This window comes from Diceros bicornis, chromosome 10 (genome assembly GCF_020826845.1).
Source record: "Diceros bicornis minor isolate mBicDic1 chromosome 10, mDicBic1.mat.cur, whole genome shotgun sequence".
In the NCBI taxonomy this organism is placed as follows: domain Eukaryota; kingdom Metazoa; phylum Chordata; class Mammalia; order Perissodactyla; family Rhinocerotidae; genus Diceros; species Diceros bicornis.
The window spans coordinates 80,592,451-80,618,875 of NC_080749.1; the positions used below are offsets into that span (position 1 = coordinate 80,592,451).

The window sequence follows — 26,425 nt, forward strand, 5'->3', positions numbered from 1 at the left end:
AAAACTGTATGGACTTTGTACATAGATATAAAATTAAACAATATGGGGCCAGCCCCGTGGCTTAGCGGTTAAGTGCAAGCACTCTGCTACTGGCGGCCCGGGTTCAGATCCCAGGCGCGCACCAACACACCACTTCTCCTGCCATGCTGAGGCCGCGTCCCACATACAGCAACTAGAAGGATGTGCAGCTATGACATACCACTATCTACTGGGGCTTTGGGGAGGAAAAATAAAATGGAGGAGGATTGACAATGGATGTTAGCTCAGAGCTGGTCTTCCTAAGCAAAAATAGGAGGATTAGCATGGATGTTAGCTCAGGGCTGATCTTCCTCACAAAAAAAAAAAAAGAAGAAAAGAAAAGAAAAAAAAAAGAAAATTAAACAATATGTTTAATCACTTGTTTTTTTAATACTGTACATGGAACTTACAATATAGGGCTTAGTGTTTCAAAAAGTTATTTAAAAGGAAGAATTACGTAATGACTTGCTACCTAGCAGCATGCACTTTCTTTCTAACTTACCTGCCCTGCCCTTCCCCCAACAATGCAGCATTTGGACTATCAACAATGGTGGGAAAAAGAGGCGTTGTTCATTTATCATATTATATTTACTTAACTTAGTTCTAAAATTTGATAATAGATAACATTTATTGAGTGCCAGATGCTTTCTGATTATCAGTTAATCCTCACAACTGACTTGGGTGTTATTATCCCAATTTTATAGAATAAAAACAAACTCAGATTAAATACATTGCTCAAGATCATAAAGCTAGGAAGCCAAGAACCAGAGATCTAAACCCAAGACTTTGTTACTCTAAAGTCCATGTTACAACCAGATTTAACTCTAAATTAAACAATTTATGAACTATCAAGATTCACCATAAGGAAGAGTATAGTATGCTTCCTGCCAACCTAGAGAATTCCCATCTGTAATTAAAACATGATAGTTCAGATAAGGGACTGTAGGATATGCATTAAGATGTTAATGTGGGAACTAATATTTTTTTCCAAAGTAGTATTAACACTTTAATTTTATCTTCAACCCACCTTGATCTTGGAAATCCCTTGCAACAAAATATTTAATTACCAAGATGTTATAAAGATGTAATAAATAATCTTTAAGGAACATTGGCTCTGAGCTACTATCTTAAATTTTGTATACCAAATAGTTCAGAGGATATTTATATTGGAAAGTAACCATTACATTCTGTAGTTCACACACATTTGGAGCTCTTAAGATTTCAGATAGTCTCCAGTTTGCAAAGAGTTTATATTATGAAAAGATGTTGAATTTTGTCATATAGTGCATCTATTGAGATGATTGTATGGTTTTTCTCCTTTAGTCTGTTAAATTGGTGAAATATATAGATTGGTGTTCAAATGGTACAGGTCATACATGTCTTCTGGCACACATGTGCACAGTTTCTCCAGCCTATATGCAAAGTAATTGTTAGGTCATTGGATATTCATATCTTTAGCTTTACCAGATAGTGCCAAACTGATTTCCAAACTTATTGTACCAATTTATACTCTCACTGACAATGTATGATAATTCCTGTTGTTTCATATCTTTAACAATACTTTCTATTGTCAGATTTCCTAACTTTTGCAAAGCTGATAAGTATACAGTGGTTTTTAATTGTGGTTTTAATTTGCATTTCCTTAATCACAACTGAGTTTGAGGATCTTTTCAATATTTGTTCACCATTTATATTTCCCTTCCTGTGAACGGCCAATTCAAATATTTTTCCCATTTAAAAAATTTTAGATAAGGGCAGGCCCGGTGGCGTAGCGGTTAAGTTCAATCACTCTGCTTCAGTGGCCCAGGGTTCCCGGGTTCAGATCCCGGGTGCGGACCGAGGCACTGCTTGTCAAGCCATGCTGTGGCAGCGTCCCATATAAAGTAGAGGAAGATGGGCACAGATGTTAGCCCAGGGCCAACCTTCCTCAGCAAAAAAGAGGAGGATTGGCAACAGATGTTAGCTCAGGGCTAATCTTCCTCACACACACACACACACACACACACACACACACAAAATTTAGATAGTTTATATTACTTATTTGTTGGAATTCTTCATATGTTCCAAATAACAGTCTTTTGTCAAAAATATGTGTTGCAGGGCTGGCCTGGTGGCATAGCGATTAAGTTCATGTGCTCGGCTTCGGTGGCCTGGGGTTCACATGTTCGGATCCCAGGTGCGGACCAATGCACCACTTGTCAAGCCATGCTGTGGCGGTGTCCCATATAAAGTAGAAGAAGATGGGTGCAGATGTTAGCCCAGGGCCAGTCTTCCTCAGCAGAAAAGAGGAGGATTGGCAACAGATGTTAGCTCGGGGCTAATCTTCCTCAAAAAAAAAAAAAAATGTGTTGCAAATATATTTTCCCATTCCAGGGTGTCTTTTCACTCTCTGGTGCTTTGAGAAACAGGGTTTCTTCATCTTAATGTAGTTAAAATTACCAATTTTTTCCCTTATGGCTAGTGCTCTTTTATTTCTTGTTTAAGAAATCACTCCGGGGGCCGGCCCCGTGGCTTAGCGGTTAAGTGCGCGCGCTCCGCTACTGGCGGCCAGGGTTCGAATCCCGGCGCGCACCGACACACCGCTTCTCCAGCCATGCTGAGGCCGTGTCCCACATACAGCAACTGGAAGGATGTGCAACTATGACATACAACTATCTACTGGGGCTTTGGGGGAAAAAAAACGAGGAGGATTGGCAATAAATGTTAGCTCAGAGCTGGTCTTCTTCAGCAAAAAGAGGAGGATTAGCACGGATGTTAGCTCAGGGCTGATCTTCCTCACAAAAAAAAAAAAAGAAAAGAAAAGAAATCACTCCCATTTAGTGATTCCTCAGAAAGTTAAACAGAATTACCAATGACCCAGCAATTCTACTCCTAGGTATATGCCCAAAAGAATTGAAAACAGGGACTTAAAACAATACTTGTATGCCAATTTTCATAGTAGCATTATTCAAAAAAGCCAAAAGGTGGAAACAACCTACATGTTCATCAACAGGTGAATAGATAAAATATGGCATATACACACAATGGAATATTATTCAGCTATAAAAAGGAGTGAAGTTCTGATCATACTACAACATGGGTTTAGGTGAAATAAGCTAGACACAAAAGGAAAAATGTATGATTCCACTTATGTGAAATATCTAGAGTAGGCAAATTCATAGAAACAGAAAGTAGATTAGAGGTTACCAGGGGCTGGGGGGAGGGAAATGGGAAGTTATTGCTTAATGGTTACAGAATATCTGCTTGTGGTGTTGAAAACTTTTGGAAATAGATAATGATGATGGTTGCACAACATTGTGCATGCAATGAATGCCACTGAATTATACACTTAAAAATGGTTAAAATGGCAAAATTTTTATATATTTTAACACAATAAAAAAAATCATTCCCTATTCAGAAATCGTGAGGATACTATCTACTAAAAGCCTTTTGAGTCTTCCAGCTGAGGCCCCAGACATTGTGGAGCAGAGATAAACCACCCTTTCTTTGCTCTGCCCAAATTCCTGGTCCACAGAATCTGTGAGCACAATAAAATTGTTTTACAAACTAAGTTTTGAGGTGGTTTGTTATATAGGAATTGTAAAACTATGAGAAATTTTAAGGCTATGGAAACCTTTAGAAGAATGTTGTGATAGATACAACTTAATAGCTTTTCATCCCTAGAGGTACTGATATTATAAGGAGAATCGGACAAACCAAGTTCAGTCATCCTGATGTTGGTGGGAGAAGGGTAGTGTGGCAGACTGCAAATTCTTCCCCCGAATTCATTTTTCCATAGTATTAGCTAGGCACATGGATTCCTAGTGAGAAATAGTATTTTCCAATATCCTTTCCAGTTGGATGTAGCCATTGACTAAAGTCCTGCCCGTGGAATAGGAGAAGTGATGTGCAATTTCTACGTCACTTGCTTCAAAGGAAATTGCCCTTCATTTCCACTCTTTCTCCCTTCCTGTGAGCTGGTTGACAAGGACAACATCCTTGGGGTTGGAAGAGCAACGAGAAGGCGAGAACTGGTATGCTTGAATCTCAATTGTGGAATGGAGTTGCCTTAACACCAGCACAGCTTACCTACCTTTAGATTGTTCTGACAGATTTTAAATTCCTGTCTTATTTAATCCACTGTATTTTAATGGTATCTGTGTTACATTAGCTTGACTCCCCACTTCACTTACACAGGTACTTAAGAATGGGAGTGGAGAGACAGAAAGATAATAGAATTCCTAGGAGCACAGCCTAGGAAGTTGGCAAGGTTGGCGATTACCAAGACATCACTTTAAAGCAGAAGCTGTAAAGGGTGGATCAGGAACCTAAGAGAAAGGAAGTTGCTATTTTCATTATCCATATGCTTACTCAGCTGGTCACTTACTGGTCACTCAGGAATTTGTAATTGCTTCCGTAACTTCTATTATTTTTAATAGCTGTTACAACTGACTGGTGAGAAATAAAATTTGTAATGCATAAAATATTACACAAAATGTCTAATTAGGCTCTTAGACTTTCTTGCCTTTCTACCATAGCCTATTAAAGTGGAAAAATGGCCCCTTTCTCTCTGTGTCTCTCCCTCTCTCCTTTATGGTAAACTATACATAAGCTTAAAATTTACCATTTTAACCATTTTTAAGTGTACAGTTCATTGCCATTCAGTACATTCACACTGTTGTATAACCATCACCACTAATCTATCTCTAGAACTTTTTCATCGTCTCAAACTGAAACTCTATAACCATTAAATAACAACTCCCCATTCTACACCCCTCCCCATTTTTTGTAATAAAATGATCTTTCAATATCCACTAAAACATCAGAAAGCTTTTAATGGGACCGAGTAGGTAACTGCAAACAGTAAGATGTAGTAGGAAACTAGGCTTTTGTGATGCTGTTTCTATTTGTAAAATTACTCAACTAAGGGTATATCCTTTACAGAGCCTGCTTGGTTTCTCACTTGGAACTTAAAAAACTAAAAAGTTTTTTTTCTTTAGTATTCTATTCTCCCTCTAAATTTGTACTAAACAAGCTTTTGTTCCATTCATACTTATTTCTTTAGGGCACTATTTTCCATCTGTGCATTCACAGTTAGAAACCACAATCTTCTTACTCTACTAATCTGTTTCACTGTGATGTCACTGTGATGAATCATGTGATAAACAAAAGCTAATGATCCTTTTGGCAGGAAATAAATATGAGAATGAAATGCTCAGTAAACAAAGATCTTTCCCCTTGCATTAAATCCATTATAGTAAAATAGGAAAAATGAAATATGTAACTTTTTTCAGAAATGTCTTTAAAAAACTGTGAAATATTTCCTATTTTAATCGTTGTTGAGTTGACTGCCTTTAATATGTGTCACACTGTCAATTTAAGTAGGAACTACCTGATCTCAGATCTATTTTTTTTAAGTGTTACTGATTTGATTACTAATAAAATTTTGCTATAATATGAAAAGTAAAGCCCTATGAGTCACAGTTACAGTCATTTACCCCTGAAACTCTAGATCTCATAACCTTAATTCCAAATAAGCTGATAATCTACTTTATTACTCAAACAGAAAAAGTAAAAGGAGCCAATAAATCAAATGAATATACAGATCAAAACAATTATCTAAAAAACTGAAAACACAGTGCTAGATATAGTTCCTAGGAATAGTGATAGATTAATGTCAGAAATACACATTCTTTGATTTTTACTGTGAAAAATATAGGGAAAAATTAATTGAGATGTGTGGTGGTATAGCAGACGCAGGGATAGAGATTACACAAAGTTATTTTTTTTCTTTTTAATTCTTATAGTATTATATCGCTGTAAGAAAGAAATAAATCTCTTTACATAACAAGTAAAGAGATCTCATTCCATTTGCAGCAACATGGATGGACCTTGAGGGTATTATGTTAAGTGAAATAAGCCAGACAGAGAAAGACAAACACCGCCTGATTTCACTCATATGTGAAGATAAACAAACACCTGGACAAAGAGAACAGATTAGTGGTCACCAGAGGGGAAGGGGGTGGGGGGAGGGTGAAAGGGGTAAAGGGGCACATATGTATGGTGACGGATAAAAACTAGACTATTGGTGGTGAGCACGATGCAGTCTATACAGAAACTGATAGTAATGTACGCCACACAATGTTGTAAACCATTATGACCTCACTAAAATAATTTTTTAAAAAAGAGATCTCAGATATTGAATAACTTGAATTTGAATTACAGCAATTGAATTTCAAGAAAGCTGCTTTCTTAGAATAAGAAATCTCTCCCAGTCTCAAAATTTTCTTTCTTCACATTTAAGTAAGAGGAAATAAGAATTTAAAAAGAAAAAATACCAACTTTTAAATAAAATTTTCCTGTAATTTCCTTTTTCTTTTTGATTGAGAAATTTTTCTCTACTGTAGACTGTGGAAGTCTTAACTTTCAATTAACTTCCCAGCCACCATAGAAAGTTCATTATACATGAAAGTGAAATGGTTTTCTTCCATGTTTCAACTGAATTTTAATTACTGTATTTTGTGTGTATGGGGAGTGTCCAATTACATATCGCCTTGGGAAAGATATCACAAGGTCTAGGACAACAAATATAGTTGTAATCTTGTCATTAAACTTAAAACTGCTTCAAAACTCTGATTGGTCTTTCCTAATTTGGTGGCATCTCCCCGCAACTCTCCCCATTGAATGTACCTTTGCCTCTTTAAAAATTCCCTTTATTCTATTTCTATTCTTTTCTTTATCTTATGCTTCAGATCTGCCTCTTCAGTTCTGAGTGCTAAAGAGGTTGTTAGAGAGATGGGTATCCAAGTAGAAAGCACATGGGTGTTAAATTCAGACTTGGCTAATTGGTATGAATTTTGCCTCTGCCTTTTGCTAGCTAGCTCTGTGACCTTGTGCCAGTTACTTAAACTTTCTGAACCACACTTATCTATTCTTTATTTTATTTTTTTAATAATTTTATTTATTTATTTTTCCCCCCAAAGCCCCAGTAGATAGTTGTATGTCATAGCTGCACATCCTTCTAGTTGTGTATGTGGGACACGGCCTCAGCATGGCCAGAGAAGCGGTGCGTCGGTATGCGCCGGGGATCTGAACCCGGGCCGCCGGCAGCGGAGCGCGAGCGCTTAACCCCTAAGCCACAGGGCCGGCCCTTATCTATTCTTTAAAATGAGAGTTCCATCTGCCTTGTAATGTTAGTTTGAGAATTAGAGATAAAAGATTTAAAATACATAGTACTATGTACATAGGTGCTCAACAAACGATTACTATGCATGCTTGGTTTTGAGTCCCCATTCTAGTGGTAGCCACCAATAGGCAGCCCTGTCTTGAGTTAATTTGCACTTTTAGAACTAGATACATTTTTGAAGTTCTCATTACACTATCAAGTAAGTTGGATCTACCTTGCCTCTCGTGAGGGTCCTGGAGGACATCTTATGTGACTAGGAAATTCTGGGAACCAAAGGTTCTCAACTGGGGATGATTTTGCCCCAAGGATATTTGGCTTTGTTTGGAAACATTTTTGGTTGTCACAACTGGAAGATATAATTGGCGTTTACTGGGTAGAGGCCAGGGATGCTGCTAAACATTCTATAATGCACATGACAGCTCCCTACATCAAAAACTTATCCAGTCCAAAATGTCAACAGTGCTGCGGTTGAGAAACCCTGCTCTAAACTCATGCCTCTGAAAAGGCAGCATAATAGAGTCAAAAAAGCCTAGGATTGAGGAGTTCTGGGCTCTAGTTGCAGTTCTGTCAACCACATGCAGTGTGCCACAGGACAAGTCAACCCCTTATTTTTAATAAATTGTCAGTTAGCTTCTTCCTCTATTCTCTGTGTTTCCTACAATGCAAATTATCTCTAGGGCTGCACTGTCCAAAACAGTAACCATTGGCCACACGTGGCTATTTGAGTTAAAATTTATTTCTCAGTTGAACAAGTCACATTTTGGTTATTCAGTAGCTACATATGGCTAGTGGCTACTGTACTGAACAGCGCAGATGTGGAACATTTCCATCATTGCAGAAGTTTCTATTGGATAAGCTGGTCTAGAGGCTTGGTTAGATTCAGATTCAGGTATTGATTTTTTAACATTTAAAATGGAGATATTGAATTACATGATCTCTAAGGTAACTTCCAGTTCTCCAGTTCTGTGATTCTAAAGGAAATCACATAAAATAATCTACTTTAATAAAAGCATCTGTACATAGGTGGCTGAGGAATTTTGGAAAAACCCATATTCCAATGAATGTAATCATAATCAGAGTGTTTGCATTAGCATGTCTGACACTGTAGCTTAGACAACTGTGTAGTACCTACTGAAAAGTTATGGACAGGAATTCCAGTTTCCGGTTCAGCATGTAAGGATCTTGAAAGTCATCACTCCATACTAACAACAAGTAAAAAGCTGAACAAACTGAAAAATCAACAATTCTTCTTAGCTTCATCAGAGAAGTGAGGTCACAGGGCAAACGGGTGCCCCTAAAATTAGAGAGACAGACAGGTGAATACAGAGAATCACAACTTACCAGAGTAGAAGCTCCGAGCACAGTCCTCCATGGGAACCCATACTGGTGTAGGAAAACCTGAACTGTAGTTGATGAATGCTGGAGGCTCAGAGTCAACAAATCTGAGAGCTGAAAACTCCAGGAGGTCCCAGTCATGGTGGGGGTCCCCACACTTTTGTGAGTTTTACTTCTAGGAGCTTGATCACATTCTCACAGTAAATATCAGAGAAAAATCCCCTCATGCTTCCAGCAGGGGAAGGGATAAAGGAACCATTTTCAAGCAACCAGAGCATTCTGTTCTTTTAAACAAGGCCTGCCATTAATAGAAACTATTTTACCAGAGCCTAAACTATTGGAGTTTTATCAGAGCCTAACTGATCTGGGGGAAGGGAAATAATCAACTTCAGTTCACTCTCGCCATCCTTTCCCACCTAAGGGGTGAAAAATCTGAGAGTTCACTGTTCAGAGGCACAGGCTCTCTAAAAGACTGAGACCCAATCATAGGACTATACAAAGCTTCCCCTCCCCTAACACCTCAACACCACATTACTAAAGGCCTATTTACTGCAGTTCCTTTTACCCAATACATCATATCTGGCTATCAAAAAACTACAAGGTGTACTAAAAGGAAAAAACACAGTTTGAAGAGACAGAGCAAGCATCAGAACCAGACTTATATATGGCAGGGATTTGAGAATTATCATACAGGGCATTTAAAGAAATTATGATTAATATGCTGATGGCTCTAATAGATAAAGTAGACAGCATGCAAGAAGAGATGGACAATGTAAACAGAGAGATGGAAATTCTAAGAAAGAATCAAAAAGAAACGCTATAGATCAAAAGCACTGTCTAGAAATGAAGAACGCCTTTGATTAGTAGACTGGACTCGTCTGAGAAAAGAATCTTTGAGCTTGAGGATATGTTAATAGAAACTTCCAAAATGGAAAATCAAAAAGAAAAAAGACTGAAAAACCAGAACAAAATATCCAAGAACTGTGGGACAACTACGAAAAGTGTCACATGTGTAATGGGAATACCAGAAGGAAAAGAAAGAAAGGAAAATAATAAATATTTGAAGCAATAAAGACTGAGAATTTCTTCAAAGTCATGACAGACACCAAACCACAGATCCATTAATCTCAGAGAACACCAAGCAGGATAAATGCCAAAAAAGGTACACCTAGGCATAGGCATATCATATTCAGATATTAGAAAATCAAAGATAAAGATAAATCTTGAAAGAAGCTAGAGGGAAAAAACACTTTACCTCTAGAGGAGCAAAGATAAAAATTTACATCTGCCTTCTCTTCAGAAACCATACAAGCAAGTAGAGAATGGCGTAAAATATTTAAAGTGTTGAGAGAAAAAAACTAACCTAGAATTCCATACCCTGTGAAATTATCCTTCAAAAGTGAAGGAGGGGGCCGGCCCCGTGGCTTAGCGGTTAAGTGCGTGTGCTCTGCTACTGGTGGCCCGGGTTTGGATCCCTGGCACGCACCGACACACCGCTTCTCCAGCCATGCTGAGGCCACATCCCACATACAGCAACTAGAAGGAGGTGCAACTATGACCTACTTGGGGAAATAAAAGGAGGAGGATTGGCAATAGATGTTAGCTCAGAGCTGGCCTTCCTCAGCAAAAAGAGGAGGATTAACATGGATGTTAGCTCAGGGCTGATCTTCCTCGCAAAAAAAAAGTGAAGGAGAAATGAAGACTTTCTTAGAGAAACAAAAATTGAGGGAAATTGTTGCCAGTAGATTTGCCTTGCAAGAAATCTTAAAAGAAGTTCTTCAGAGCGAAGGAAAACAATATAGGTCAGAAACTTGGCTCTACATAAAGAAAGGAAGCATATCAGAGAAAGAATAAGTGAAAGTAAAATAAAAACTTTTATTTTTCTTATTCTTAATTGATCTAACAGATAATTGTTCAAAACAATAATAGCAACAATATATTCAGTTATGTATGCTTATGTATCTACATGCATAGGTACGCTTGTGTATAAGTGAGAGGAGTGACAGCAATAATACAAGGGACGGGAGGGAGGAATTAGGAACATTTTGTTATTATAACGTTTTTGCAATAGCCATGAAGCAGTATAGGGTTATTTGAAAGTGGACTTAGATTAGTTGTAAATGTATATTGCAAACTCTAGGGCAACCACAAAAATAAATGAATAAAGGGCTGGCCCCGTGGCTTGGCGGTTGAGTGCGGGCGCTCCGCTGCTGGCGGCCTGGTTTCAGATCCCGGGCGCGCACCAACACACCGCTTCTCCAGCCATGCTGAGGCCGCGTCCCACATGCAGCGGCTGGAAGGATGTGCAGCTATGACATACAACCATCTGCTGGGGCTTTGGGGGGAAAAAAATGAATAAATAAAATTATAAAAAAAAATGAATAAAGAAGTATAACTGATATGCTAAAAAAGGAGAGGAAATGGAATTATATAAAATGCTCAATTAAAACCACAAAAGGAAGAAAAAGTGGAAGAAAAAAATAGAAACAAAGAACAAGGGCAATGAATAGAAAACAGTAACAAATATGGTAGATATTAATCCAACTATATCAATAATCACTTTAAACATCAATGCTCTAAATACACTATTTAAAAGACAGAAATTGTCAAAGTGGATCAAAAAGCAAGACCCAACTATATTTTGTCTATAATTTTGGACAACTTTAAATGTAAAGACACATATAGATGAAAAGTAAATGGATGGAGAAAGATAAACCATGCTAACACTAATCAAAAGAAAGTAAGGGGGCGGGCCCCGTGGCGTAGCGGTTAAGTGCGCGAGCTCCGCTGCTGGCGGCCCCCGGTTGGGATCCCAGGCTCACGCTGACGCAGCGCTTGTCAAGCCACGCTGTGGCGGAGTCACACATAAAGTGGAGGAAGATCCCCACAGATGTTAGCTCAGGGCCAGTCTTCCTTAGCAAAAAGAGGAGGATTGGCATGGATGTTAGCTCAGGGCTGATCTTCCTAACAAAAAAAAATAAGAAAGTGGGAATAGCTATATTAATTTCAGACAGAGCAGGGAAAGTTTAGAGCAAGGAAAGTTATTGGGGATAAAGAGGAGCACTACATAATGATAAAGGGGTCAATTTTCCAAGAAGACATAATTCTTACGTGTATGCTTTTAACAAGAGAGCATCAAAATACATGAAGAAAAACTGATAGAAATAGATGAATCCATTATTATAGTTGGAGACTCCAAATATATCAGAAATGGACAGATCCAGCAGGCAGACATAAGGACATAGCTGTTTTCAACTAGCTGTTTTCAAGTATATCATATTGGATATAGTTAATATCTATTGACTGCTTCACACAACAATAGCAGAATACACATTCTTCTCAGGCTCACATGGAACATTCACCAAGATAGACCACATTCTGGGCCATAAAACATACCTTAACAAATTTAAAAGAATAAGAATTATACAATGTCTGCTCTCGGACCACAATGAAATTAAACTAGATATATATATATATTTTTTTTTTTTTTGAGGAAGATCTGCCCTGAGCTAACATCTGCTAATCTTCCTCTTTTTGCTGAGGAAGACTGGCCCTGGGCTAACATCTGTGCCCATCTTCCTCCACTTTATATAGGAAGCCGCCACAGCATGGCTTGACAAGCAGTGCGTCGGTGCGCGCCCGGGATCTGAACCAGCGAACCCGGGCCGCTGCAGCGGAGTGCACGCACTTAACAGCTTGCACCACCAGGCCGGCCCCCTAAACTAGATATTAACAACAGAAAGATAGCTAGAAAATCCCAAAATACTTGGAAATTAAACAACACACTTCTAAATAACACACAGTGAAAGAAGAAATCTCATGAGAAATAAAACATATTTTGAACTAAATGAAAGTGAAAATACAACTTATTAAAACTTGTGAGATGTGGTAAAGGCAGTGCTTAGAGGGAAATTTATAGCATTGAGTGCATATATTAGAAAAGAAGAACGATCTAAAATCAATCTGCTAAACTCCCACCTTAGGAAACTAGAAAAAGATGAGCAAGAAAAGAAATAATAAAAATTAGAGCAGAAATCAATGAAATTGAAAACAGGAAATCAATATTGAAAATCAATAAAACTATAAGCTGGTTTTTTTGGAAAACATCAATAAAATTGACAAGCTTCTAGCCAGGCTAACTGAAAAGATATGGACAGAAGGGAGATGTTCAGGACAGAATTTATGAAGGGGGAGGTCAAAGAGCAAACACTTGTCATATGTCCCCAGCTCTGTCCAAAGGAAGCTGTATTCTGTCTCACACAATTGAGTATCTGCTTTGGTTGGCAGATTGCCCATAGTGGAATGAGTGCATGCAGTTTATTATACACGATATCACTACTTATCAAGTTAATCTATTTATTTTACTTGCTCTGAATCATGATAAAAAAGTAACTCTGAGATTATAACTTACCTCTTTATGTAAATCTTTCTATGGGGAGATAATGCCCTGACTGAGAGACGTGAGTAGTCCAATTGACTTGGCAGATGTAATTTTCGGTGTTAATTTAGTAACATTCTAAGGTTATATCTGGTGAGGTGAACTGAAACTTCTAACCCTGCCATCAGATGAGAAACTGTTTAAGCATAGCACCATCCAGTGGATTTAGGCAGGGCCATTTCAGTTCATGAGTATGCTTTTTGTCATGAAAATCAGGCCAGAAATATGATTTTAACATGACAAGGCCATGTTATTTTAGAAGGCTGCTGGGTGACAGTCTTATTAAGAAAATGTGTTCTCCTGGTGGCAAATGTGTTTACGTTGAGGTATGTCTGGAGAAAAAGTAACTATAGCTTCATTGGTAGAGAGACACCTAAGTGTTGTTGTTTACGACTCATAAAACCAAAGCATTTCCCTACTCCTGGGAGCCATCAGAGGCCTCAGCAGAGGAAGACTGTTGGCATCTAGCCGACACCTAGGTGCCATCTAAATACAACAAAATTTTACAGACTCAAGAAGGGGCTGGGGCCCACATCTTATTCTGTGAGGATAATGGGGTCATTCCAAGTGAGCAGCTTAAAGATAGGACTTTGGGGAGGGGAGCATGGGAAACTGACGAGAATGGGGAGAGCTAAGGGAACTAGGATTGTCCAGGAGACACATCTTATTTAAACCTATGCAGTGAGGTATTGTGATAGTTTCCTTGTATGTGGTATAAGGAAAGGAATTAACCAAACAGAGGTGTAACTCCTGATCTCCCCTGACTCTTTATAGTTTCAGGAGACTTGAAACCTTCAGCAAAAGAACTGCTTATCCTCCTCTGCAATCCAGTGTGTATTTTGTCTGGGGGAAAGGGAAAGGAGAACTAGACTGAGATAATCCTTGTTCACAGAAGTGTGATGGGTACCAGCCTACCCAATTATTAGACTTATTAGGTGGGAAAGAGAATCAACAAGCAGATTCCTCAGAGACACTATGGATAAGTTCCCTGACTTTCTCCTCTTCAGTGCGTAGCTAGAGACCCTTTATGGGACAGAAAGGAGGGACCTGCCACACTGGTTACATGCATTAGTCCTTTGTGAGTTTACCAGGGTAAGTCAGTGCCTTGGAGTCTTCTTACTGGTGGCGAAGCTGAGACCTGCCGCTATGATGTAGACACTAAAATAAAATACTGCCATCCTTTGTGTCCCGGGAGGAACAGTCGTGTGTCATCCCAGATAATGTGTTTATCTCTTCCTAGCTGTAACTACAATAATGTCATACTTGAGAATTCAGTGCCTACATGTAGCAATTGCCTTGGTTTTTTGGTCAAAGACTACATCTCTTCAGTAGCTGTGTCACTACTCACAAGGGGAAGGTGAAGAAGATCAGAATAGATGGATGAATCCATGCAAATCTATCAGTACTGCCTCCAAAACAAAGCAAAATGCATCTCCTGTTAACTGTGGGAAACTTAATAGTCAAAATGTGGACTTTGGATTGGCACCATTGACATCACCTGGGAGCTCGACAGGCTGCTGCCCCACTGAATCCCAGACCTACTGAATCAAAATCCGCATTCCACCAAGATCCCCAGGTGATGTGCATGTACTTGAAAGTTTGAGAAGCAATGTGCACAACAATATTATTACCTTTGTTTATGGACAACATGTTTATTATTTTTGCTGTAATTTACAAATTGATTAAATTCATGTTTTATAGTGCTATTCTTATGACGAGTCCAACATGCTGTAAACTAACAGTTTGTAGTGGGAAGAAAACTGGAGGTGGGATAGTACAGAGACAGATAGTGAAACAGGAAAGAAAGAAAATTTATTTCTTTCACTAAATAGTCTGTAAATATTTATTGAGCTCCAACTGTATCTAAGGCACTATGCAAGGATCTGAAGGTATAGCAGTGGACAAAGTCCCTGCTTTCATGGCACTTACATTTTACTGGAGGGGGATCACAATGGACAAAGAAATTATATGTCAGCTCATAAGTGCTACAGTGAAAAATAGAGGAAGGGAGAAAAGAGGATGCTATTTTCTAAAGAAGAGTCGAGGGATGCTTCATGGATGTCTTAGTCCGTTTTGGCTGCTATAACAAAATACCACAGACTGGGTAGTTTATAAACAGAAATTTATTTCTCACAGTTCTGGAGGCTGGAAGTCCGGGATTAGAGTGCTAGCATGGTTGGGTGAATGCCCTCTTCTGGGTCCCAGACCTTGTATCCTCACATAGCAGAAAGGGCTAGGGAGCCCTGTGAGTCGTATTTTATAAGAGCACCAATCCCATTTATGAGGGCTCCTCCCTCATGACCTAAGTACCTCCCAAAAGCCCCACCTCCTACTTACCAACACCTTGAGGGTTAGGATGTCAACATATGAATTTGGGGAGGAGACAAACATTCAGACTATACCAATAGACAAGGTGATTCTTGAGCAGAGACTTGAAGATTGTATGTGAACATCTGGAGAAAGAGCATTCCAGGTAGAGGGACAGCTTATACAAAATCCCTGAGACTGGAGTGTGCTTTGTGAATTTGAGGAGCAGAAAGAAGCCATGTGTCTGGAGTGAAATAAGGGAAGGCCAGAATAATAGTTGGAAAAGTTAGAGACGGAAGTGTGGGAGAAAAACACAGGCCCTTGCTGTCTATTTTAAGTGGGATGGGAAGCCATCAGAGGGTTTTTAGTAGCGGAATGACATCTTATTTCTGTGTTAAAAGATCACTCTGGTTGCTATGTTCAGAATAATCCATGGGTGGTGCGAGTGCATAGGCAAAGGCAGGGAGACAGATTGGAAGCCTATTACAACCATCCAGCAAAGATTTAGTGGTAATACACGTCAAGGTGGTAGTGGAGGTGGTGTAGAAAAATGATTAGATTCCGGATATATTTTGAAAGTATAGGGGAAAGGATTAGATTGAATGTAAGGAATATGAGAAAGATGGTGAGGATACTTCCTAGGTTCTTGGACTGAGCAGTTGGAAGAATGCAGTTGCTAATTACTAAAAGGAAGGATCCCAAAGCAAGAGAAATTCCACCCCCTCCCCCTGAAGTTTTCACATGTTAAGTTTTGCATGTCTGCTAGACAACCAAAGAGAGATGTTGAAAGGCATAATTTGCAAACAACTCGTACTCGAAATTACTCTCAACTCGGCCATCTTGGAGTGAAAATATTAATAGCAAAGGAATGGGCATGGCTACATTCCAACAAACTTTACAGCACTGGAACTTGAATTTAAGCTAATTTTCAGGGCTGGCCCCGTGGCTTACAGGTTAAGTGCGCACGCTCCGCTACTGGCAGCCCGGGTTCAGATCCCGGGTGCACACCAATGCACCGCTTCTCCGGCCATGCTGAGGCCGCGTCCCACATACACCAACTAGAAGGATGTGCAACTATGACATACAACTATCTACTGGGGCTTTGGGGAGAAAAAGGAGGAGGAACATTAGCTCACGGCCGGTCTTCCTCAGCAAAAAGAGGAGGATTAGCATGGATGTTAGCTCAGGGCTGATCTTCCTCACACACACATACACAAAATCTAATTTTCACATTTCATGAAATATTATTATTATTATTATTTTTATAATTTTATTTATTTTCCCCCAGTTGTATATGCGGTCTGTTGTTGACCAAAACATGTTATGCAGCAGGTAACTGTAGTTTACTTTTGTATATGCTTCAAATTTTACACAGTAAAAGTTTTAAAAATGTTTAAGTGTACCAAAGGTTATTATTCTTATGTGTCTTCCCTTCTCCCTTAAACACCCCCAAGTTGTCTATATCTAGTAAATGCAGTCATTTTCCTTTTGTTTCTTTCCTGAAGGAGCAAAATCCTTTTGAAGTCTTCAGTGGGGTAAAACAAGCCCTTTGTACTTGATGCTCAGCGACAGGAAAAGCACGAGGCACAAACACGATTAGGGGAAAGGATTTTAGGGGGTGTAAGGGGCGTTGCCTGTTTTTACAATATATACTCCAGGGACCAATCCCCTCTTTACAACAAGAAATCAAAACGAAAGCCCCTTCAGTCATCACTGTAAGGTTCCCCGCCCTCAGACGATTCCCGGAAATGACGCCATCAGCCGAACGCTACGACTGCCCGGCCCCAGCAGCAGCAGCGGGGCGTGGACGTCAGCACGCCGCTCCCCCTGCACGTCCAGCTGGGGTGTGACTGACTTGAGCGCCCCGGCTGGCGCCAACCCCAGGTCTGCGGGAGCCGGGTCGACTGCGACTGCGCCTGCGCAGGAATGCTGGGGCGGGGCTTCAGGTCTCCCCGCCCCCCGGGGCCTGCGCGACCAATGAACCGCGACTGCCCCGGGGCCGAGTAAATCCTTAGAGGCCAGAAGGATTAGCCGGGGGACAGCCCCGCCCCCGGCTCCTCCCGGCCCTCGCGCCCGCCTCCCCCTCCCGCCCGCTTCCTCGCTGCGAGGTGACACGGGGCTGCGGCTGGGCAGGGGGGCGAGGCAAGTGAGTTTGGCGTTGGCCTGGTGGCGGCGCGACCCCGGCGGGAGCGCGGTGAGGGGAGCGGCTCGTGAGAAGAGGGGCCGCGTGGCAGAAATGGGAGGGCCGGGTGCGTGGTGGGGGGAGGGCGCGGTGGCGTGCCGGGCGGCCAGGGGCAAGGTGGACCGGGTGTGTCCGGGCGGCCGGGCCGGGGTGGACGGCGGGTCGCGGACGCCGAGCTCGCGGCGCCCCATTGCCAGAGCTTCTCTGGGCGGCTGGGGCCCCTTAAGTTTGCCTGTCTCAGTTGTCGGGGATGCGGGAGGCAATTTAAAGGTCCCCGGCCAGACGGGAGCCTTTCCCGCTGTCTCCCTGCCGGGCGTGCTCCTTTCTGCTTCCTGGATGGCGAGGTCGGGCCAGGTGGGCAGGTCGCCTTTCACTCCGAGGAGTGCTCGCACAAACAAACCAGGAATTCCTCACCCGCCTCCCCGCGCCCTGCCCTGCCCTGCCACACGACCAGCATGCCCGGCTAGCTGTAAGAAGCAGCTAGAAGATTCTAGGCGAGTCTGCGTCTTTGAAATATGTCAGTCCTAGTGTGCTTTTTGTTTATGTTTATAGAAAACGTCTGAGTGGGAAGGGCGTCTTGCCGTCTGTCATCACTGGACGCAGTTTTGGTCATAAGTACTGATCTTTATGAGTCTGCCCCAGAGGATTCTGACTGATGTCTTCCTGAAACACAAGTTTCTATGAAATCTAATCAATCAGTGTGAAAGCTTAGCGAGTTGTTTGTGGGACGTGAAGGAGATAAATCTCTAGTTCTGATAAATCTGGGACTTTTAATATGGCCTCTTTTTCTAGCAATCCTTTGCGTATTTTTGTCTTTCACAGATTTATCTAATTGCCCAACTACCACTGATGAAGATAAGTTGGAGTAACTGCTGAAACTGAGTTTTATTGACCAGAAGACAGTCCGTTGTTTCACTTCTTTTTGTTTTCCCTACTGCTTTGAGCTTTACTGTAACGGCTGAAAAACTTGGAAAATAAAATGAACATGCTGTGGTCTTGAACATAACTTTTTTTTTTTGAGGAAAAATTAAAGTGCCAGAGTGAAAGCCAGAATGGCATCCAGAGAGAGGCTCTTTGAACTTTGGATGCTTTATTGTACAAAGGTAAATGCTTTCCTTTTTATTTCTAAGTTTTAAAATACTTCGTTATAAAATTTTGTGGCTGGGCTTATCAATTTATTTAATGGATAATAGCATATTTATTCATAGTAGTGACCCCAAATTTAAAAACACGGGATTTTCTGTTTTCCATTTTTTCAAGTTCAAACACATACACAATATTTGCATACTATTAAAAACTGTAGGGTGTGGTTTTTATTTGATATTTGTCTTCAGTGATCCCAAAATTATATAAATAAAACTATGACCCTAGGAGAAAAATAAAATATTTTTATGTTGTTAGTGCTTTTCTTTGTCTCCCACAAGTGGGAGTAGGACAGAGATATTTTTGTGAGAAGGGCATTAAGCATTTTTCTCATAATTAACCTTTTAAATTGTATTAAAAAGGTTATTGATTATATAAAAAGGTTATTGATTTGAGGTGGTTACTATAAGCTTGCCGTGATGTTAGCACTTAATGAGCATTGTCTCATTTGATCCTCACAACAATCCTGTGAAGTGGATATTGTTCCCTTTTGCTGATGAGAAAGCTGATGCAGAGGTTAAAGGGGCTATCCAGTTGCAGAACAGAGCCTGGAACTCAGTACTGCCTGATTCAAGTCCATGCTCATCCATTATGACTCCTTAATATTTTTGGCTTTGTCATTCAAAAATAATTTTCTTTCCTCTCTTTGTCTTTTGAGTTTTTACGTTAGCTTTGATTTTAGGTTATTGGAGGAGAAAGGTACTACTTAAAAACATGTTTTTCAAGTGAGGAGCTACATTACTACTTTGAAGATACTGGCAAGGGTCAGAGAAACATCTCTGTAATCTACTACTTAAGTTACTTGAGGTCTGTTTGGTGAAATTCTCAAGTCTTAGCTTCCATTTCTGCATTATCCCTTCAGGCTCCTTTTTTTTTTACACTTTCAACTCTTTAAAGACCAAGTTATTTAACAAGTGATCTCAGCTATCTGTAATATTAAATTTTAGAGATCACACTGGAATTTTCTTTGACTTCCTGCTTTGGTATTTCTTACAATTGCTGAAGGACATATACTTTGAAATGTTTAAAATGGATTTTTAAAATAGCTTTTCGTCTTGTGTAATTTAATGCCAGAAATGTCTTCTTAAAAATAGACCACACTTCCAATAAAAAAGGAATCCAATTCACCAGACACTTTTGAAAATAGTCACTAACACATGTCAGCCAAAATTAAAATGCATTTTAGTGTGAGTGCCCAGTAGTTTGAAAATGATTTACTTAAAAATACGTCAGACTTACTAGGTTTTACTATTTTCAGAATGACAAAAAGTAAATGGGGTTACATTGTCTTATTAATTAGGTATGTTGTTTCTAGGTCAAGTTCATGTTTTAAGTGACACTGTGCTTATTGAAAAGATAGTATAGTTTGTTGGCATACACAGAATTTTATCCTTAATGCTTTTAATATGAATGTGAATCCTTATTCTTTTACGAAAATGTCTAAGTAAATAATGAAGGCCCTTCATGGGTAGGTTTTGAAGCCTCTTCTTGGACAGGAAGATAAATCCCATTTTTATGTTTAAGATTTAAAGATTTTATTTATTTATTCCCCCCCCCCAAAGCCCCAGTAGATAGTTGTATGTCATAGCTGCACATCCTTCCAGTTGCTGTATGTGGGACACGGCGTCAGCATGGCCGGAGAAGCGGTGCGTCAGTGCGCGCCCGGGATCCGAACCCGGGCCGCCAGCAGCGGAGCGCGCTCACTTAACTGCTAAGCCACGGGGCCAGCCCTATATTTAAGATTTAAATCACTCGTGCCCTTAATAAGATTTACAATTTTTTTCAGCTGTTTTCGAAAAATCATTAAGATAGTGATTTTATGTTTCACCAGTTCATGAGTAAGCTACTTGTAAGCTAGACAACAATGTTCTTTTCTGCAAACACCTTGAATTCAGGTAGCCTCCAAATATGCATCGTAGATTTAACACTTCTGCCCCTGGTGAGGATGATTACCAAATACCCAGTTGTTCTCTACTCGTTCTCTCCAGCCTTCTTGCTCTCACTCTAGCGTATAGCCCTTCAAACCACCTGATTTTTTTTTTTTTCACCTGACTAACTTTTAAAGACTTTTTTTATGACTTTGATGGGCCTTCAAACTACTTCACGACTGCTGAGCTCTTCTTTTAACTTAGCTCCAACTTAGACCTCTTTCTGGGCTTGTAATTGTGGAGTCCAGTTTTAGCTCTACAGGGGGTCTTTTCTGTTTTGTGACCTTGAGCAAGACTGACTTCTTTGGGTCTCAGTTTTCTCATTTGTTAAGTAATAGTAGGTAGGGGTGGGTGTGTGTGTGTGTGTACAGGGAGAATGCTTGTCTAACTCACCATTAAGATTTTCATTTGTTTTGACCTCTGAGAGACTTGGAGTTTTTTTGTCTTTATTGTGTGGATTGTCATATAAAACTTTTTAGTTTGTTTTTCTTTTTTAAGCTTTTATTCTGGAAAATTTCAAGCAGGCACAAATAGAGAAGATACTAAAGTGAACCCTTTTGTATTTGTCACCTTGTTTCAATAATTATCAATTCATGTTGGATAATGTTTCATCTGTAACCCTCCACTATGCCTATCTTTACCCCTGAATTATTTTAAAACAAATCCTAGACAACATATGATCTTATCCATAAATATTTAAAAATGTATCTATAAAATAAGAACTCCCCTTAAAAACAATCACAGTTCTTTAGATCATCAAATATCTGCTCAGTGTTCAAACCTTCCTGATGGTATCACAAATGTTCTTATTTTCCTACTGTTTGACTCATTATTTAAACAAAGTATATACGTCATATTTTGTTGAAAATGTCTGTTAAGTCTTATAGGTTCCCCCTCACGTTTTTTTATTCCTTCTATTTATTTGTTGAGGAAACTAGGTTTTGACATTAGAGTTTTCCTCGGTCTGGGTTTTGCTGGTTAAATTCCCTTGATTTTAATTAGTTGTTCCTCTCTGCTGATCTAGAGGCTTGACTGATTCACGTTGCGTTTGGTGGAAGGAGGCTAGAATAATTCATGAGTATCTTGGCCGTCAGTGAGTTTTGCCTGATACATTAATTATTTCGTTAGGAGTTGGCAAAACTGTGATATTCCAATTCTATTATTTCTTTACTTATTAGTAGAACATATATAGAGAAATGTCCCCTTATCGATTATTTGATGACAGTTCCTTAAAGAGAATGACAGGTAGAATAAATCTTTGATTTTTTTCTCTGTTTTCAGAATAATGACTTGATTTACTAGCATCCTCCCAAGGTGACCAATTATTTTTCTTGAGTATCAAGTTTATCTTTAATGATTAAAATTTAAACATTGTCTATCATTTTGCTGGCCACTTGGTATGCTATCTGTATCAAACATTGTACACGTACCTAATTAAAGAAGGTGACTTTGAAGACTTGTGAAGGTCTGCTTCAGGCAGTCAAGACGTCCTCTGTTGCCAGTGCTAACCTCGGCACCGGTGTTCACAGTGTGTTATCGATACATCAGTATTAAGGTACCATCATAGTGTTTCTATGTAATGTGATGTTTTAGAAGTTACCATTGAACATTATAAAAGTTTAGTAGGTATTTAAATAGGACTATATCAGAAATAACACTTGCGTAACACTACTTGGTCAAAGAAATACTAAGAGAATATATAAATGTATCTTCTACTTAGTCTGGATTCAGTTGCAAGCCTAAATAACAGTGATTAAAGTCCTTTAAATAGAATTAAAATAAATTACTGGTTTTGGTTTTTAGCACATGGATCCCCACATATTAAACTTAATATTTGAAAAGAAAACTTTGCAGTTTGTTTTTTTAACCAAACTTTTCAGGTTAACTTTTTACTTTCTCCCTCTAGGAATAAGATTTAATTGCATTGTTAGAAACATGCATCTTCCTAGTAGGTTATTTGTTAACCTCATGTGGTTATTATTACGTAATACAGGCACTATGATTTCTGATCACCCAACAGTCATGCTCTCTACAGATTCTTTCACCAGTGTGTAAGACTACTAATTCAGATTACGTAGTCTGAACTTTTCTTGCCTCCAAATGGTCATCCCCACCCAGGGTCAAGGATTTCATTAACAGTGCATTTCATATAGCTCTTATAAGTTAAACATTAATTTGAACAGGTTTAATCTTGAATATGGATTTCAGTTTAGTAGTTAACTACTTCTTGTCTGAGCGTATTTTTAAGTATAGAAGGCAAGTTGATTTATCTTTTAATATCTAAAGATTTTAGTTCATATTGTCTGTATCTTTTGACATTTCTTCACTTAATGTGCTGGTGGTAAGAGGGACAGTGCTGAGAACAATTTTGGTCTCTAGATTTAACTTTTTTGAAATCATATATTGCATAGAACAAGACATATATGTATCATGACGTCCCTATCTCAACTCCTCTTGGATAGGCATGAGGATATATTTCTGTTTGACATTTAGCCTTTTGGGAGTGCTACAGTTGGTCACCAGAACATGCAGAAAAGAAACTGAGCCTCTCAAATTCTTTGATAAGATTGTTGTTTTTGTTGTGTCTAGTGGAAAGTATCAAATGCGTTAACTCAGTAAAAAGATAGACAGTGACTGGAAAGTGTGACGTTTTGAAATGCGGCAATGTGGGTTGAGATTCATGGTTCATTTTTGTCATTAGCTTTTTTTTTGGAAATTCATTTTAATTAAAGCCAAGTTTTAGTCCCAGTTCTGCTTCTGATCTTAAAGACCTGAAAACAGGTTACCTAATTTCTCTATAATTCAATTTTCTCGTCTGTCAAACAAAAAAATAACTATTTTGTATCTCTCTCAAAGTTTTTGAGAAAAAAATGAATTGATTGTATTTAAATGCACTGTAATGGTAAGAAATATAAAAATGTAGTCTTTATCAGTCTTCTTAAAATACATGTATGAGCGTGAGAGTGTGTGTATCAAGATTACTTCCATTTTACCTTTATGTTGTATGATAATAGAGGGCAATATTCTCGTCTTTTTATCAGTAGTGATCAAACTGTGCTCATGATTGTCTTAATTTTTATTCTGTTTTTATTTTTGCTTTTAAGCATAGTGCTTAATTATCCTAATAATGATTTGAGATTTTTTTTTTGCTCTAATCTAAGTTTGTTTTGGACCTTGGTGATGCTCCATTTCCTGCTGTTGCCCTTTGTCCTGCTAAATCTGGAATATGACTGAAATAGATAGTTTTGCAGTGAGCTCAGAATAAACTTCCTTTTCAGAATAAAAGTTTTGCTTCATGAAGAAAATAGAATTTAGAGGTGTTTTATTCAGATCAAAAGGCAAATACCTCTCTTTATACATAGATTTGTAAAAAATGGAATGAACAAATAACTCTTCAATGAGAAAATTATAATTTATTTGTACAATTTTGGTTATAATTCTTAGTGAAGCTTTTGGTGAGATAAACCAATATATATCAAACTTTATAATTTAAGCCACATTTAATAAGTCTCTGGTATGTGCAAAGTATAGAAATGGCTCTTTATTTTCCGTAGCTTAATGACTTTGAATGTAAGGAAAATAATGTTGTTTGACTCTAAGCAAAACAAAACAAAATCAGCAGCTCAGTCATAGTGGTTACCAGTTATGTGTTCGTTTTAGGAAGTTAGATGTGAAAGCAAGAAATGAATATTTTATATCAATAGACATGGGAGTAGCCCTTAGGAAAGAAATATTACCATTGTGTTTGGCTTGAGAAGCTTATGCACGGCTCTAAAAAGTTGATAGGATGCATGAAAATTTCTTATTTCCTTTTGAATATCAAAATTTAAATTTCCCTGGTAGAAGGTAGAATTGATAGCACTTAAATGTGCAGATGTGGAACATGAGGGAAAAGGAAGAGTCTAAAATAATTTCCAGGTTTTTTTGTTTTGGAAACTAGTACTTGGTCATCCCATTCACCAGGTTAGCTAGCACAAGTTCACTAGGTTTTCAGGTAAGTGTGTGAGTTCAGAGTGCCTGTGGGTCATCTAGGTAAAGATACACTCCACATAATGGAGTTCAGAACGGTGGTTTGTGCTGGAAATAAAGATTTGAGAGTCATGTTGGCAATTACTGAAGAGTTAGAGCAAGAAGAGGGTCAAAGTCAGGGAGTCCTGGAGAACATTATCATTTAAGAAGAGAATGGAGGAAAAAGAGTTTGTAAGGAGTTTGAATGGGAGGAAAACCAGGAATGAATGTGTGTCTCAGATAGTAGAGGGATGTAGTAGAGAAGGGAGTAGTCAGTAGTGTCAGATTCAGCAGAGCAGTGAAGAAAAGCATTATGGAGTGTGTATTGGATTCGACCGTTAAGAGATTATTGGTAACTTTAGCAAAGTAATTCTAAACAGAGTGGGAAAAAAGATGTTAAAAATGGAAGTCCCCATTTTATTAATTTTTTAATTAAATTTAACAGACTTAAAATGACTGCCAAACTCTTAAGGTTTTTAAAGGTTTACTCTTTTTTTTTTTTTTGTGAGGAAGATCAGCCCTGAGCTAACATCCATGCTAATCCTCCTCTTTTTGCTGAAGAAGACCAGCTCTGAGCTAACATCTATTGCCAATCCTCCTCCTTTTTTTTTCCCCAAAGCCCCAGTAGATAGGTATCGGCCTCAGCATGGCCGGACAAGCGGTGTATTGGTGCGCACCCGGGATCCGAACCCGGGCCACTAGTAGCAGAGCGTGCGCACTTAACCGCTAAGCCAGGGTGCCAGCCCTAAAGGTTTACTCTTCATTTTTAAACTTATCTGGCCAAGGACCTTTATTGATCTGTGTACCACACTTTCTTGAACCCCAGTTTCGGAAACATAAGCCTTGATTGTTATCTGACATACTGCTGCTACTTCGCCTTTTCTGCATCTTCCTTTTCCCATTGCAGAATTACATGGCCAATTGACTACAAGGGAGTAAAAACTTGGGACTGACAATCTAGTCTACAACAATCTGATTTCTTGGTTACGTTGATTCATATCCCTCCCATATGCCAAATCCACTTCCATCTTGGGAACGCCAAAAGTCTTATCCAATCATGATATCAGTCTTGAAACCTAAGATCTTGTGGTATACATCAAGTCCAGTTGTGGTTTCTGTTGATACTGAGACCTGTGACCTCAGAAGACACTACCGATATCCAGCCCCTACAAACCCAGCATACAGTGGTGAAACTGAGATAGGAAAGCCACAATAAAGACTTGAAAAAAGGAAGAATGGGAGGCACATAGGAGGCGTTGGTCCATCGCAATTCTGAAAACTGGGCAAATGTTGCCTGGTTCCCCTACCCTCAGAGAAAGAGTGTTCTGTGATCTGGCTCTGGTTCTGTTCCTGGGTAGTAGCAACCCAGGCCACTGTTTTCTATTGCTTTTGGCTCCATGCTCTTGGAGGTTCTTTTTCCATCATTTTTCTTTTCCGACACCTGAAGAGAGCATTGGAGAATATATGCTTCTTATGACTGAACAGCTCCCTCATCCAGCTTTCTGCGTATAGAAAGTCCCCTCTAAAAAGTGGGGACTCTTCCCTTTTAATTCTGCCTCCACTTGTTTTCTCATCTAATTATATTGTCTAACTCCAACATGATGTTTTATAGTATTTGAAATAAGAGACATACTTGTCTTGCTGTCCTTATTTTAGCGGGAAAAAGACTGGGGTTTCTTAGTCGGTTAGCATCAAACTTCGGGGCTGAGGCATGTGTATGTATAACACCTTTAACTCATAGATCAGTTTTTGGTAGATAAATGGTAGATATTTTATTTCCTTATTCATTTTTTCCTAGGTATACTGATGACGTTTCTAATATTGCATGTTTGCCACTATTAGAATATATTATAAAACTACTAAGAATAGTTTTGTGTGTGTGTATGTGTTAAGATGTGGAT

General features: G+C 39.1%; 1 protein-coding gene across 4 annotated transcripts in view; it reads left to right on the forward strand.

Annotated features, from left to right (window-relative positions):
• Nucleotides 1-17,356: 17,356 nt before the first annotated feature.
• The window catches only part of NBEAL1 (neurobeachin like 1), a 148,011-nt gene continuing 138,942 nt past the window's right edge, over nt 17,357-26,425 (forward strand). For 3 of the 4 annotated variants that reach the window (XM_058549638.1, XM_058549641.1, XM_058549640.1), the window contains exons 1-2: nt 17,357-17,457; nt 18,268-18,548. In XM_058549638.1, coding sequence (XP_058405621.1) covers nt 18,498-18,548 — 51 coding nt within the window. In that variant the 5' untranslated portion in view covers nt 17,357-17,457; nt 18,268-18,497. Of the gene's footprint in view, nt 17,458-17,491; nt 17,513-18,267; nt 18,549-26,425 lie in introns of those variants that run through there. The other variant, XM_058549639.1, reaches the window with a different exon arrangement.